The 17,395-nt window shown below is 48.4% G+C and overlaps 1 protein-coding gene across 2 annotated transcripts in view; it reads left to right on the forward strand.

Annotated features, from left to right (window-relative positions):
- Nucleotides 1–664: 664 nt before the first annotated feature.
- LOC139050766 (uncharacterized) overlaps nt 665–17,395 on the forward strand; it is an 83,276-nt gene continuing 66,545 nt past the window's right edge. The window contains exon 1 of one of the 2 annotated variants that reach the window (XM_070527487.1): nt 665–1,274. In XM_070527487.1, coding sequence (XP_070383588.1) covers nt 1,082–1,274 — 193 coding nt within the window. In that variant the 5' untranslated portion in view covers nt 665–1,081. The remainder of the gene's footprint in view (nt 1,275–17,395) is intronic. The other variant, XM_070527486.1, reaches the window with a different exon arrangement.

Here is a 17,395-nt window from a genome sequence, read left to right on the forward strand (position 1 = left end):
TGTTCTAGAAGGGCAATTTAATGACGCAGCAGAAATCATTTTTCTATTTAGTGTCCCTTTAATAAGTGTGCGTCACCAAAATAAAATAAGAAAAGTTTATCAACTCCGTAGCTTCAAAGGAAGGCAGTACAACAGGCAGTGCAACTGCTGGCTCCAACTGCCCGTCCAGTTACGTTCGTGCGGCGACGTAACTTCAGCGCCCAAATATAAAGCCGAAATGAGGGAGGGGCAGCGCCCGCCCAGTTACATTCGTGTGGCGACGTAACTTCGGCGCTCAAATATAACCAGCAAAACTTTTTGTTGCGCTAGTTGGTGCATTACTGAAGTACTATAGCGCCAAACAGACGACACGGGAAGAAGAGACACAGACGAGCACTTTAGCGCTCGTCTGTGTCTCTTCTTCCCGTGTCGTCTGTTTGGCGCTATAGTACTAAAGCGCTCGTCTGTGTCTCTTCTTCCCGTGTCGTCTGTTTGGCGCTATAGTACTTCAGCTCAAATATAAAGCCGAAATGAGGGAGGCGAAAGGGCAGCCGCGTGCTCACGGAAAGTTTGCCCGGCACCTGCCCGGCCCTCCCTCCCCTTCAGAAGAAAACCGAAACTCCGCGCGCAACACCACGTGCGCGTCCCTCTCCCCCGAAACGTCCGCGAGGCGTCGCCCCGCGCGCTCTCCCGCCCGCGCCAAAAAGGCCGGTCGGAGGCGCGGGCACGTTCGGTGCGTGCGAGCCGCGCTGAGGGGCAGGCCGTCGACAAAACAGCACCCCCATCGCCGAGGAAAGAGCGCGCGCGCTCATTGCGTGGCTGCATCGACGCGGAGGACTCAACACCAGCACCCCCTCCCACACAAACCCCCCCCGAGCACCGCCAAGCACGTCAAAGAGCCAAGAAGAGCCCCCCTCCGTCGAGTCTCTCTCCACTGCAAATCGCCACCGGTCTTCGTCACCCGTCATCGCCGACAAATATCCGCGCACGCATCGAGAAACTGTTCAGGGCCGCACGTCTTCCGTCTGACTTGGACGTTCGCAGAACACGCGCACACAAAGACACACACGCACGCAAAAAGAAAGAGAGAGAGGCCTTGGCAATGGCTTTGGCGAGGAACCTGGTCTTAGCGTTGTCCCTGTTCGTGGTCGGACCGTGGGCGTCAGTGACCGTGGTGGGCGCGGGCCTCTCCGACGCCCCGTCCGTCAGGCTCTGCGGACGACGACTGGCCGACTTCGTGTGGATGATCTGCATGGACCGGGGCGGCGTTCACAGCCACATGGACCGGCGAGCCCGTAAGTGGTTTCGTCCCGTACGAGAGCGATCGCTATCTCCAGTTGTGAATCGTGTAGCCACGTTCGCGCGCCTGACTCTTTCGCGGCTCTTTTTTGGACGGGGAAAAAAAAACTTGGCCGAGGCCCAATAATAGCTGCATGTGTCTCTTTCGGCGTGTCTCGTGCGGTCCGCCGACCGGCCAGCTGGTTACAGCGTCGCGTTCCCTTTATCTCGTTGTGGGTTCGAAGTTCCGAAACTTGGTCCCGGCACGAGTGATCAGTTGCGTGTGACTCTCTTCGTGTGACCCGCCGTGCTTGCCCAGTGGCTGTGGTGTTGGGCTGCTGAGCACGAGGTCGCGGGATCGAATCCCGGCCACGGCGGCCGCATTTCGATGGGGGCGAAATGCGAAAACACCCGTGTACTTAGATTTAGGTGCACGTTAAAGAACCCCCAGGTGGTCGAAATTACCGGAGTCCTCCACTACGGCGTGCCTCATAATCAGAAAGTCGTTTTGGCACGTAAAACCCCACAATTTAATTTTTTTTTCTCTCTTCGGGTGGATGCACGTGCGGCAGACGCGTCTTACAATGAGGCGTGCGGCGTTACGTCGTATCACATCAACCTGCGATCAGCATCTTGGTCCTCCTTATCGCAACGTATTTATTTTGTTTCGCACGGCAGATTTCTTTTTGAAAGGTCGCTCATAAGAATTCGCCTAACTCTGCATCACGTGCGTAATCCTGCAGCAATATTTTTGTGAAGCTGTTTCTAATAAACCTGTTGCGGTAGTCCGGTACGTCGGGCTCCAGTCTGGCCCTTCTACGCGCGTTTATCTTGATCACCCATTTTCCAGGGCTAGAAACGTAACTTGGCCAAGGGTCTAATGCTGAATTATATCTTTGGGCCTGCGCTTGGTGCGTCTATGAGAATCTGGACATGAAACATGACGCATGCGATGTTACCATGCGCGACTCCGACGAATGAAGCCGTCAGTGTTCCTAAAGCGCACCAATTGTTATATCGTTTCCCATTTACTTTTATTTATTCACGTACTTTAGCTGGACGGCATTACTGTTGGCGGGATGTCAGCAGCATAAGTATTTCGTTGCACCAAAAAAAAATTAATGTAAAATACCGGCCATATCGCGATACATCCAACATCACATACCACCAAGGAAAGTGGGTCATCGCTTAAAAAATGAACTCTTCGTACGAGCCGTTGCACATAATACCTTCTGTGGGAACATGGTTGATCCAGTACTTTGCGAGCGCCCACCTGGTCATTGGTGCAGGTATCTTTTCACGCACATAATCTTTGGGCCTTACTTAGTCCACTTGTGACAGACGGTGCCGTTCAAGAATCGGCGAAGTCGTAAAGTCTTGCATAATCTCCGGCTTATACATTGTAACCGTTTGTTACTTCGCCCAGTACTCGGCCAATGCTTGACTGCTCCCCCGAGCACGCGTATATGAATGTTGGATAGTTCTGTGACTGAGGAAACCATGGGCGATCTAAGGTGCCCCACACTTGTCGCTACGTCTATGATACGTGTTCCTTCGCACTTGCCATATCTCACTATAGTAATGCTATGTGTGCGGCCCATCGAAACTTGGCTAAGGTCCAAGCGGTCGACCTTCGAGACGATGAATATATTCTCGAGTCCATTGAGGGTCTGTGACCCACGCTGGCGCACGCAACTTGCTCGATGTCACATTGTCGAACGAGTGCGCTGTTTTTCTTTGAACTTGACCTACTTTCGGCGGCCTGTTTCTCTCGCATCGTGCACTCACACGTCCCTTTATTTTTTTTTTCATGTTAGCCCCGTAAATTTTTCATATCTACCGACCACATGCAGCACTAGTTATGGATATGAAAGGGAAAAATTATCATCCGCCCGAATCGTAGCACGATGCTACAACTAAAACCCATGCGGGTTTCTCAGAAAAAAAGCCTCGCGGTTGAAGAAAAATTCGTCCTGGGGTGGGACGAATTTCTGATAACTATCTTTCCGTGATGGTCTGGAAAAATTGTTATCACTATCTTTGCAACACTTTTAGCTGTTTTTGTCACCCGCTATCATTACATGTTCTTTTCTCTTTCTTTTTTGCTACCATTTGAACTCTTCGAATTAGATATGTACGTGGGAAAGACTTCTGCGGAACTTACTAGTTCCGAACTTGCACCTATTTGTTATCATAGTTTCCCAAACATTTTTTTTTCGTGATATGGTCCCAGTTATGTAAACTGATGTAAATCAAGTTTTGCACGGCACAGTTATTTTGTTCAGTTTCAAGTTACTAGCTTTGCCCGTGTCTAGCATGTATCAATGCATAGGCCAGTTATAAGCGCAGTGATTATTATAAGACTGTAGTGACTGACTGAGACTTGGACACACTTTGGTTAACGAAGGTTTGTCATTCACTAGGCGCTGTTCTTTCTTTTTGTCTTCGTAGTTATCGCAATCGGTAATCAAGGCCAAATATTAGCTTGCAGAATCTAGATGCAGGCTGTCTATAGCACTAAGAGGTGTGTGTGGGGGGTGGGGGGGGGGAGCGCGAAGCTTTTTACACTGACAATGGGGCCTGCGTTAAATCATACAAATTGATCTGGAGCTGTTCACTGCGGTAGGCATATTTTTTTATGCTGCTCTGGTAGATTAAACTTTATCAATTTCTAATTAGGAGAGTTCAAAAATTGTACAACCAACCTGAATTCACAACAGTGGTTCAAGAACAAACTTGTCGGAGCGGTGCAGGCTAATGATGGAGTGCTGAATAATTGGTAGCAAGAAAATACGGAGAAAGAATGCACAAAGTAGCGCACGAGATAAGTGCTTTAATAACCACGAAAGCGTGCAAAGACACACAGGACGGCTGAGGCACGCAGGATGTGCGTGTGATGTCAGGCGGAAGGCAACTTGGCACGTGATCTCATCGAGACACACTTGACTGAAGATGACAGACTCTTTTGTGAACCAAACTTCTGTGGCTTAGCACCGTAATGAGACGGACACCACGTAATTGCGCTTCTAAGTAAGAGCGGGTAATGGCAGGTGTAATGCGCTTAATCGAATCCTCTTACATCCGCATAATCTCTTTAGCAGTGCTGCGCAGGGATACTACGGCTCCGAATCAAAAGAGGCGTCCGGGACAAAGCGAGAGTAATATCGACGCAAAGTGTCTTTCTGCACGACAAACATAAAGCGATAACGATAGGCGCGTAGGAAATTGAAAACAGCAGCACTGACAATGGTTATGAAGGGATACGCGCTCGCGTTCTGAAGAAATCAAACCTTCAGCTTCGTGGGGAAGAGGTTACGAGATTAACGCAATCGCAAGTGTCGTTCCGTCTTTTATTATTTTTTTTTTGACGTCGCGATTTTGTGTGTGGGCGTGCACATTGGGGGGCAATTGTTAATTACCCAAACGCTCGTTTACGTCCAACCACTCGAGAGAACATAAACCATCTGAACCAGGGTAGTTCTGACGACTCTTTCTTGAGAGAGTAACTGGTTGTTCTACCTATTACTCCGTTTTCTGTGGCCGACGTACTCCTCGATGAATCTTTGACAGGCAGCCCGTGCCGAAAGAGCACTAAAAAAACAATACAAGATACGTGCTGTCAGCGCGTAAAATTAAAGACGTTGGTCCCACGAAACAGATCTAATTTCGGAACATTTTGTGCCGGCAGACTGTAAAACAGCGCAAAACTATGTTTTTCGCCTACTTATGTATAGACTGGAAATCCTAATACCAGACTGTGTGCCCAGCCTGCCGAAATATTCAGCTATTTTTCTGAAATCGTGCGCTTTGCGATATTTTTTTGTGTGTGCCGGTAGTACATATATTGAATCTCCTCAGAGTTTTCGTGGCTCTTTCCGCTCTATCCGCTCGCGGTGGGCTCAGCATTTCAATTTCTCCGGCAGATTCTCTCCAGCACCGAAATCGGTAGGGCACGCGTCATACGTACCTCTGAGGAGCAGGCAGCTTTCGATGAGCAACGTCGCGAGCGGAACCGGTAACGAGCTCGTCTACGCCGTGCCGATGCTTCAACCCGGGCGCAAGAACAGGCTCGTGAAGCCGAGCGCAAGCCTGCATACCAAGAATCCGGCAGCCTACCAAGTCGTCACTTATTGAACCGACGGGATGAACGCACTGATAAGCACCGGGGTCGCACGTTTCAGCTTCGCTGGTTATAACCCTCTCTACGGAGTGGTTGGGCAGTGATATTTTTTTAATTTGATGCTCCTTGCACAGTTATTGTGAGCGACTCGACTCAGTTCAAAATGCATCTCGCAAAACGCACGTGATTGTCGCGAAGCACTTTTATGTCTTGTAAGCCCGAAAGTACCTGTAACCATTTTTCTGTCCCAGAAGACAGAGCACTCGAAATTGCAGGTATCTTCAAACAGAACGTGCTTCTAGCTGGGTGTTGCTTAGGCTCCATAACAAGGCGGGCTTATTCCAGCAACTTTTCCGAGTGTGTACCTGATGTGGTCTAGACTCGGAATGTTTAGAGTGGTTGAGCAGGATGGTTCTGTCTTGTCTTGCAATATCTTTGTTTACGTGGACTGCCGCGTTAAAGAAGCATCACTTACACTGTATTTGTGCATCTCATTCAAGTATTTCCTTACTGCTATGCCCGCCGTGAAGTGTGACGAAATACAGGTACGAAAAGCTTACCTTTTATTGGGAATGCAGTGGAGTGCCCTTTCTACAGTGCAGTCGGATGTTTCTTTCTGATGTTTTTTTTCTTTGTAGCAACACGAAGTGAAAGTCCAGGATTGCGCTTTGTCGCCGCTCTCGCATCCCTCCAAGAAACCTTGAGTGTTTCTGTGAAGTGTTCTTATCGTGTTTTCCGTGGCTTTCGCGAGAGAAGCACTCTTGTCTATCATGGTCGCAAGGTGGGGGTAATTATGTCCACAAAGAGTCATAAATTTTGGGCAAAAAAGCATGCCGCTTCCAAAGCGTGGCCAACCAGTGCTGTTAAGGTTTTCCTTGCTGTTCTTCTTTTCGAAATATTTGGTGCTCCCGTTCGCCAGATATGGGGAGACGGAGATTCTAATGATAAGACATTCTTTCAATGCCCAATTAACATGATTGGGCAGAAGAGCATTTGTTAGCAGAAAAAAATGCAGATAAACATTCGGCTTTTTAAACGTGCATTCAAATCGCGGTGCTCAAGTCACGACGACATCAATGATTTTTTTTATTATTTACAGCTCCTGCAGGCAGCATTAATGCTCTGTCAGGAGATGTCTATAATGCTAGCATGCTCGGAATCAGAAGCACTAATACACTTTACAGTAACACCGCTTTTTAACTAATCTCAGGAAAACTAGTTTGCAACAGTTGTATTCCTTGAGTGTTCAAAAGTGTTCAAGAACCGCCAGGCTGCGTCCTTGTGCACTCTCAAATGCATCGTAGTAGTTCATTGTTGACGAAAAGGTTACCATAGCAACGTGCAGACGCTGTCGAAACCCCTGACGTCATGGAGAATTGGTGTGGAGATCTGAAGATACCACCGCTACTTAATAACACTTCGTTTTTTCAGTATTTCGTGCTTTGTGAAGTCCTTCCTCAAGCTGCGCCTTACCTCTGCGTGTTCAACAAGCGTAAGCTGTAAGTTTTCTTCACATTTCTTTATTATCATTTAACACGAGTTTAGCTTGAAGAGCTTCGTACTGGTAAGCGTAAGCTGTAAGTTTTCTTCACATTTCTTTATTATCATTTAACACGAGTTTAGCTCGAAGAGCTTCGTACTGGTTGCGGTACATTGGCGGAAGGGAAAAGGACGACGAGAGAGGGCAAGCTCAACATACACGAGAACTTAAAAAATGCCACGCGGTCAAAGCAGATAGCACAAAGTAAGTTTATTTTTTGTGGATGGCTGTCACCTTACGTAGCAGAAGAAAGGACGTATAGTTGGATGATACCCTTCATCGTGCAGAATTTTTGTTAAAGCTCTGTACTGAGGCCCATCTTGAACCCATGTACTGGATGTCAAAACGTCTGTCATTGCGCAGAACAGAACCTGTAGGCAAGAATTCCCGAGTATGTTTGGTGTGTCGGAAAGCTAAGAGCAGGCGGCACACATCGACGTCTTGGGCCAGGCAGGACATTCGTTCATTAAAAAAAGACGCATCCACATGGGCGCGAAGTTGGAACCCATCAACAACGCCAATCTTTGAGTTAACGAAGTAGCAGCGGTAGCACATGACACGCGCATGTCGTAATGACGATGGCGATATATGAGTATGACCCATCCGCGTTGAACCATTATCAGTCGTGATGAGACCCATGTAACCCCTCATCGCTCCTTATCAACTGCTTGAATGCTTATCTGTCTGTGTTGCGCGGCGTCAAATGCATAAGCCCCCAGAGAACGGTCGTATTTCGATCGGTGAAGCAAGGACCTCAACGGACGATACTTCTCGCAGCCACCGAAACGCATGGGGATGTGGCGAGTTTGGCATTAAATTTCCCCAATATCGGAATTTTTCTGACCTCTACAATGCTCGAAGTCGACTCTATATGGGGTCCTAAGAATGGCTTTTATTCCACTATCACCAAATCTATCAACAAAGCCTTCATAGAAGCTGTTCTCCTTTGACATTTGTTTTATACCGGCGGGAAAAACTCTTTCATATGGTTCATATATATTCACATACTGCAAGCGTGGGTGTTCAGCCTAGTGGGTAAGACACTCAACTTTTGAGCGTGGGGTTGTAGGCACATATGTTCGAAACTTCTCACCGTCAACGTTTTGCCTTTCGAGTTTATTTTGTCATATATATTCATTTAATTGTAGCTATTCGCCTTACCTGACTAACAGACGGACAGGTTTCCTTGTTTCGTAGGGATATAAATGTTTACCCATTCAGAACTAAATTCTGATGGTTTATTACGTGCCAAAACCACGATATGATTATGAGGCATGCCGGGGCTGTGGACTCCGGATTGAATTTGACCACCGAGCGTTCGCTAACATGCATCCGATGCACGGTACCCAGAGGGGTTCTTGCATTTCGCCCCCATCTAAACTCAGCCGCCCCGGCCGGGATTCGATCCCGTGACCTCGTGCCAAGCAGCGCAACGCCGAAGCCACTGCGTCATCGCGGCGACGGATGTATGCTGCCCGTCGAGGGGAGCATGGTGGTGTACTGGTGGTGTACTGTACTGTATTGTGTGTACATGAAGTTGGAAACATCAGCATCATCATCAGCAGCTTATTTTTATTTCCACTGCCCACGACCAAGGCCTCCCCCAGCGATCTCCAATTACCCTTGCCTTGCACCAGCTGATTCCGAATTGCGACTGCGCGAATTTCTTAATTTCATCTCCTCGCCTAATTTTCTGCAATCCTCGACTGCGTAGTACCCTTCGCTTCCCACGTATGACATACACCTGCGCACAATCAAGGCTCCTATACCGCTTGTAGCACAGTTGCGCGTTACCATTTTGAGGGACGAGCCAAGAACGGGAACACACCCGAAGGCACACACACCATGTGCCCCATGATGGGGCAGTCCAAAAGAGAAAAGCGAAGAAGCCGTTCCATATCGCCAGCGATTCGATTAAGAGGTATGTTTGTTTTAAAAACGTCTATCAGTCGACATTAGATGTAGAGGCTGCCTGTCGCGATCTGTTCTTTAATTGCGCACAACACAACTGCGATCGCTTACACTGTTACATCGCGCAACATTATTCTGCGAGAAACGTTATTTAAGTGCTTGCGTACCCACAAAACCGTGGAGGCGTAGGGAAGGGAAGCTTCGCTTTGGAATGCACACCACCTGCTTCATTGCCGTGTGGCCAGACATGCGATGGTAAAGTTTCTAAGACGTCCCCCATTGCAATCAAATACAAATGCTTGAGCTAATGCTCCTGGGCAGCGCTTGGCATCGGGAGGCTAAAACAAAATCAAATAACCACTACTTAGAATTCCTTTTCATCTTGTGTGTGTGTGTGTGGGGGGGGGGGTTGCATTCGTTCGGTTCTCTGCGATTCCGCTAATTGAGCCGTTAATTACACGGCGATTCACGACGCTTTCCAAGTTTTCTATGCAAGTACCAGGCCAATGAGAAAGGAAGCACGTTCGACCTTTGAAGGGAGCCGATGTTTCCGATTGAGGCTCGGTTGCGGTACTTGTACCCTACTTTTTTTTTTCCTTGCCTGAAGGTCAGTGATGAGGGAAAACTTGACTGGGAACAACTTGAAATCGTAGCGAACGATTGCGTAACCATTCCAACCATCCAAGGCGTCTGTCGACACAAGGCCGCAAGCCAGTAATCAGTCATGGTAAAGTGTTATGGTAAATGTGCTCCGGACAAACCGTTGAAGGCTTGCGTTGAGTAGACTCTCGTTAGCGTTGATCATTTTAACTCGCACACTAATATATGTTATGTTTTACAGTGTGTTGGACTGTGCTCGTTGATTTCGTATTTCCTAAAGGCCTTTCGATTCGGTACAAGACTCACAAGGCTGCAGTAGATCATTCTTTTCGTGCACGGAAATCGACTGTAGTCCGTGATGCTCGTACAATGCGTATGATCCGTTGTTGTGCGCCTTCTTCTTCCTTTTCTCCTTCTCTTCTTTTTCCGTCCTTTATTGAAGCGGGTGGGCGTGGTCTCCCTTTCAGGGTACAATTGCTTGCCCCCTTTCTCTTTTCTGTGGTGTTTGTATCTTTACGTGAATAGTAATAATCATAATTATCTAGTGAGGACCTTCAGAATGTTGTCTAGGACGCGCTCTCTTTATTCACTGTTTACTCGTTGTGCGAACAAGCGTGCAACAATTCCTGTTAATGAGTTAATTGCTCGCACACACAGCGCGTGAAACACCAGACACCGAATGGCCAAGAATGCAACAGAGAAAGATGCCCGAGAGCTTTCTCGTCCAGCTTAACTGCTCGGACACGGCGTTCAAAACATTTACTTTCGAGGCGCATGCGCAAATGGGCTTCGAGATAAGCTCCGATTTGCCGCTCTGATCTTATCGAACGCCCGCTGTCGCGCGCGCGTCTAAATCTAGCGGGCCATGGTAAACAAAACAACTCCAGAAAACAACCTCTCGTCATCCGTTTTCCTTCGTTAAAGGGCCTTTCTGGAGGGTTTTGCCTATTGTGTTTGCAGACTACAGCAGCACGATCGAAGTCGGATATAGTGAAAATCTCCCTAATAGTAAGAAATGAGAGTGGTCTGAATTTAGTTCTTGTGATTGCCATGGCAGAATTAAAAAAACGCCGGTCTAATATATGGTAGAATCAAGAAAATTTTGTTGTAGCAAATACTGCCCGCCAGAACGACCTTCTTTTTTATCGTGATAACATAGCTTCTAAGATTAATTACCTTGTGAAATCGCACCTACACGTATAGGCTACCGAAGCGCCACTAAAGTGTGCAGCGGATTTCTGAGTAATACTCTGGTCGCCTGGCGTGGATGAGAAAGTCCAAGATATTCATGATTACCACTCTCGGCTACCACCTGGGAGCGTTTTCCCTCCTGTATGTGGGATGGTGAGCATTTTTGCCTATACTAAAACAATTGTGTTGTCCATACCACGTGTTTGGAGAGATTTCTCTTATGCAGTAGACAGTTTGCAGTTCTACCAGTGTGCGTCTGTGTCCCTTACCTCCAAACAACTGCCACACAACAATAATGCTTTGGGTGCAAAGTGTGCCGACTCTTTACAAAAGCCCGGCCGAAACGTCGCAATAAACTTTCTAATTTCACAAGTGCGCTGACACTTATTACGACTAGGTCGCGGGGTCGAATCCCGGCCACGGCGGCCGCATCTCGATGGGGGCGAAATGCGAAAACACCCGTGTTCTTAGATTTAGGTGCACGTTAAAGAACCCCAGGTGGTCGAAATTTCCGGAGTCCTCCACTACGGCATGCCTCATAACATAAAGTGGTTTTGGCACGTAAAACCCTATAATTTATTTTTAGTCTATCTTGATGTAAAAGAGACTGGAAATACGCGATTAAAAGGTGACCCAGAAAGCATGTGAACTTCTTGTTTATACGTGAGTGTTTGATTTTAGTGGAATTCTGAGAGGTATGATGTCATCACACACAGAGGGAATACTACTTCACCTTGTTAAACTTTGGCAGTTATCTGTCAGGTCTCTTATCTGTCAATTATCTGTCAGGTCTCTATCAGGTCTCTATGTTGCCGGATTCGAGGGTCTCGAATCCGGCAACATTGATGCCTTCAGGTAGCATATGTGGGTTTATTGACCAGTTGCCTTCACCCGAAAAAGATCACGTTCTCGTGACGCCTGCGGCAAAAAAGACGTTCCACGTCCGCCGCCAAGGTCTGTGAGTGGGGGCGCTGGCTAACACTCCCAGGGTTCTACTAGTACACATAAATACCCAAGAAAGTGGATGGGGAAACGCCGCCGCGGTAGCTCAATTGGTAGAGCATCGCACGCGACACGCGAAGGTTGTGGGTTCGGTTCCCACCTGCGGCAAGTTGTTTTTTCATCCACTTTAATTTCCATTAATTTATCATTACTTGATTTCATTTATTAAGCACATGCAATTTCCCCTATGTTGTACTTGGTGTCAGTGTTTGTTGGCTTCTCATTATACGGCTATATATATATATATATATATATATATATATATATATATATATATATATATATATATATATATATATATATATATATATATATATATATATATATATAAAGGTGGTTCACGTAATTTGAACCAAGGATAAGAAAAACATGGTTACCCCATCTCACTGAAACCCAAGACATATGGTCTACCGCCATGTGGCGCTCCTTAAAGTATTGTTGATATCTGCATAATGAGTTAGTTTACTAAGATCAACTGTGAATTTTTTTATATATTCACGTTAGGGCCAAGTGTGTTCCACGGCGTTGTAGAAGGGGGGTCTGAGAAACGACCGATTCAATTTTCAGTGTGAACGTACACGCTGCGTGGCATTTTACTTATTTATTTATTTGCTTTTAAAAAAAGCCCGCTAAATATGAAATGAAGCCACGTGACTGCGCTCGCGCGCTATCGTATTGCAGCCCTCTCAACCGTACGTTGAGCCTATCGCTTACCAAGGACGATGGCGCTTCCTTCACAGGGAAGCCGATGCCTAGAGCCGCGGCTGCTCACTTCGCCACGGTCCGCGCCAATGGTTCCTTCGCACAACACGCGGTTCCGAGTGTTGTAATACGACAGCGCATGGGTACGGTCCCGTGGTTTTATTTCATATTTCGCGGGCTTTCCTTAAACGCCGAAAAATGGCGCCGCGGAACCTATACGTCGCCACAAAAAAATTGTACCGGTCGTTTCTGAACCCCTTCTACAACACAACGAAACGCACTTGCACCTAAAGTAAAGGTTAAATATGTTGCATAATTGATCTTGATTAACCAATTGATCTGAATATAAAAATATACTCTAACGAGCGTCACATGACGGTAAACCATATGCCGTTGGTTTCATTCAGCTGGAGCTAACCACGTCTTTCTTTAAATCCTTGTTTCAAGTTACGCGAAACACCCTGTATATTATACATCATATGTGTAAAGCCAGCTGGCCGAAGGCACTGCTGTATGTCGTCTGCTACTGACCCGATACGACACTGCGGCTGTTTCGGCTCCAGCACTATAGAGGGCCGCCCAGAAATGACGCGCGCGTCGCCACTCGCTGCGCCGGATCGGCGTGGCCGTCAAGTGCGGGGCCGCTCGAGTCGACTTCCGTGCCTACTCGATCTCCATTCCTGGCAAGCCGCTGACGCGGATCGCCGGCCGACCGACGGACCGACCGGCAGTTGCCACATGGCCCGCCAAAATCTCCACCGAAGGTCGCGCGCTGTCTCTGCTCTCTTTGCTGTGCCGCCGAGTAATGCCGGCGTGTGTATGCGATCGAGCCGCCTTGTAACACACTTTCCGTCGGTTGACCGTCGGAATGTTACTCGACAAATAATCCTGGACCAATCTCGCGGTTTATAAAGGTTTTAGTTCGCAAAAGACGCGGGGTTCAGTTTAGAAAGACGTAGACGAAGCCCTCGCATACTACCAACGGTCTCTTGCGCGCTATAAAGGCTTCGGTGGAATACCAGCATGCCCAAGCTTACGTTCTCTCGCGGTTTTTTTTTTAACAACCAGGCTTCGGAATCGCGGAGTCAAGAGCAATGACGAGGACGACTCAAACACTTGCTTGGACGTAGAGCTTTCGCTTTGCGTTTCTCTCATCTTTTTTTACACCCACCTTTTACGAAACAAAGATCCCTATCAATTCGCTCAGCTCTCTCTCTCTCTCTCTCTCTCTCTAGTTTGCGACTGAGCCTTTGACTGATTTGACGAAACCATTCATTGCGTTTCACGCCCGAAGGCAACGCTGGGGCTGCGACAGACACCGTGGCGGGGTGGTTCTTATAAATACCTAGGGTTTTTTGAGGTGCACCTATATCTGAGTACACGCCTGTTTCTGCATTTCGCTTCCACCGTACTGCGGACGCCGGGGGCGGCAATCGTACCCGCAACCTTGTGCTCAACAACAGCACGTTATAACCAGTGAGTCATGCGGCGGCTATACCTAAACTAAATGTCACGCCGTTGGCCGTAAAGGTCATGAAGCATGACTCCGTATCCTACTTGGTCGAGCGTGAATCGCTCCAGCGCAACGATTCTTTTACTCGGCGTGGAGCTGGCGGTGATCAGGATACGGTGAGTCACGTGACTGCAAACTTCTGCGAAACGCCGCCGAATCAGTTGCAGAGAAAAGTATGACTCTTCGTGCACGAAGCCACTGACGCCATGTTGAACCACCATTCCAAAGCTTCTGGAACACTTCTGCAGTGGATCTGTTCGACTTTGTAGGCTTTCCGCAATGCCAGTGATTTCCCAACATGGCGACCACGACATAGTGTCAATGCAAGCCGGGCTACCGCGTGCCATCTACCGGGCTTTCAGAACAACGCTTGAGATATAGCTGTGACGTCACAGCTAACTCGCACTGACTTCATCACGACAGCATTTACAGGGGACAGATAGCTAGCGCGGCAAAAATGAGAGAGAGAGAGAGAGAAAGAGATATGAAGTGGAAAGGCAGGGAAGTTAACCAGATATCAGTCTCCAGTTTACTACCCTACACTGGGGATGGGAGACAGGGGTTAGAAAGATGACAGAGAGGAAAACGCTAAAAATAATCACGCACACATGGAGACACACACACAGAAGGCGTTCCAGTTAAAGACGATCGCAAAGACCGGTAGATCGCAGAAAGCGCAATAGCACTTGCACGGCCTTCTTCTGTGACGTTAGGTCCCTTCGGTAGTGTAGAATTCTCTTTTCCGATAGCGGTTGGTCGTCCAGATGGTCAAGTACGCGGCGAAGGCATTTCCTCGGTGGACTGTACTTGCCTGCAAAAATTTGCACTTCTGCTGTGGTATACTGCGGCTGAATGCTGTTCGTGACTTCGGCTGTGAAGCGCAAGTCACAGCCGCGTTCACGAACGAGGTTATAGGATGTTGATCGCTGTTCGCCTTTTGTTAGCGTAATTCTTCGAGACCACCAGGTAATCGCGTTAGCGTATCGTCGGAGCTCAGCTGTGAGTACAGCACGTATACTGTCCTTTCTTAAGCTTCGTCCGGTCGCGATGCCCGAATCAGCCGCTCTTAAGCCTACGTGTGCGAAGCGTAGCTCCGGTAGCTACGACAAGGGCCACATGCGGTCGCGCTCTTACCGCCACCTGTGCATAACACTCAGCTGTTATGCATAACACACTGTCGTGGCTCAGCGCCATAACACTGAGCCAGTATTTAAGGTAACGGGAAAGCGCGCCTCCCTTCAACTGGCCTTGCCGGCTGATGGCTGCGGCCACTTACGTGGAATGGCGTAAACTTTCTGACGGCTCGTTCATTTTCTTCGCGCTATCAGCGTTATCAGCGTAAGCGTCGAGAGGGTAAAGCGTGGCAAGTATCTCGCGTGGTCGCCAAATTTCGAGGACCATTCATTTCTGAGTACACCCGACTGCACAGCTTGCCGAAGAAGCAAGACGAACAATCTTGGGCCTGGTTCTATCAAATGTTTATTTGAACCCTCGCTCTCTCTCTCTCTCTTCTTTCTTTTGCTTATCACTCGACAGAAGAGATACGCGCAACATGTCCTCATACACGTGGCGAGCCAGCATCCAGCGAGGCATACCGTACACTTAAAAACGGCACACCGTCGAGGTTCACGGGGCGTTATGCAACTCCTCGCTCGGCGTCCGATTTCGTCCCGGCGACAGCCATCACCAACGCGCTGACAGCGTTGCGGGTTTCTACGAGCCTTCTCGAGCTTCAAGTGGCGAGAGTTTCCCGTGTATGAGACCCCGTGTGTAGCTTCTCTACACACTTCCCCGTCGGCAAGGTTGACGCGTACACGGTAATATATATACACAAACGTCCGGCTCACACGATCAAGCACTCGACGGGCACAGCACCGTTTCGATGACGACTTCTGAGAAACGATAAGTCTTCTCCTGCGATGGCGTAAGTCATCTGTCTCAATGGATCTCGGCACCTCGTCGCCGTTTCCTCTAAGAGCGGCAAAAGTACCCGCCGGGATTGCTTGGTGGTAATGATGTTTGGCCGCTAAGCACGAGGGATCGCGAGATCGAATCCCGGCCACGGCGGGCGCATTTCGATGGGGGCGAAATGCGAAAACACCCGTGTACTTAGATTTAGGTGAACGTTAATGAACCCCGGGTGGTACAAATTTTCGGAGTCACCCACTACGGCGTGCCTCGCGATCAGGAAATGAGCGATGTCCAGATCTTTCACCTTGTTCTTGTTTTGCTCATCGTCTTGAGTTTCCATCTCTCGCCTTCCCCGTGTTTTCCCTCATAATCAGAAAGTTGTTTTGGCACGTAAAATCCCAGAATTTATTTTATTTTTTTAGCGTCAAAAGTCCCACCACTGCATTTGCTGTTACTTGATTCAATACATGTTAGCAACGAGTTATCCGTCACTGCACCTCAGTGGCTATGCCATTCTGGTGCTGAGCAACGGTATCGCGGGTTTGAATCCCGGAGCTCGAGTTTCCGCGGGAGCGGGGGAAGAGGAGGAATTTACTTAATTTGCACAAATGAGCTGACGGCGGAGTCGTCCGAGGTGGGCGCCGTCCTTAGTCCAGGATGCCGTGGGCCTGAGCCGATATCTTGGCGCTGCTCACCAGACAATGCTGAGAGCGGAGTGCAAAAAGAAATAGCTCGTGTAACACTTAGAGTTAGGTGCACGTTTAAAAAACACCGCAGGTGGTTAAAATTTAAACAGAAGTTTTTCACTGCAGCGTCTCTCGTAACCCACTATGCGATTTCGAGACGTTAAGTTTAAGAATAAAATTCACAGAAAAATCAATAATTTGACCAAGACGTGCAAGCAGTGCTGCTCATTGAAAATAGCGTACGCCAATGCTGCTGACTCCACCAACGGTGTGACGTAATCGACATGTTCACTAGAGCATAAACACTTGCAATCTTTCTTTTTTCGCGCACAACCAGTTATTTGTAGTTTCGGCTGTCTTGGTGACGATGTGCGTAACCAAAGAACTAAACAAATTCACCGACGATTACGATACTCCATTAGTAAAGGCAAGGCGCAGAATACCAGGTCTCAAGAAGAACAGAAACGACAGGTCCGGCACCACTCACCTGAGGGTGAGTGGCGCCGGTCCTTCCGTTTGTGTTCTTCTTCTTGAGTCCTGGTCTTCTGCGCCTTGCCTTTACTAATTCAAGCATGAACCAACTAGCCCAAGCAGGAGTTTTACTTGAGCACGATACTCCATAAGGCGAAATTTGAGTGCAGCTCTGTACGTGTTTTCGTTTCACGACATTTTGGCTGGTGTGGACAATCCGGTCTCTAATAATCATTTAAGAACGCAGCGAAGTGTTGGGTGAGTGCCTCGCTAGTCTGGAGATCGCGAGAGGCAGCGCGTGGGTGACGCGTGGGCGCGATCCCCAGCGGCTGCCGCAGACGGACCTCCCGCACGACGCGCGCTATACTCTGGCTCCATCTCGTAGCCGTCGTTGCCGCACTACCCTGTTCTTCTCACACTTCCGCCATACTTTCCTCCTCCGCTTTCCGCCTTATGGTTCAGCTGCGCCTTCCTCCTCCGCTCTTGCCCTC

The sequence above is a fragment of the Dermacentor albipictus genome, chromosome 10 (assembly GCF_038994185.2).
Source record: "Dermacentor albipictus isolate Rhodes 1998 colony chromosome 10, USDA_Dalb.pri_finalv2, whole genome shotgun sequence".
Classification (NCBI taxonomy): Eukaryota; Metazoa; Arthropoda; class Arachnida; order Ixodida; family Ixodidae; genus Dermacentor; species Dermacentor albipictus.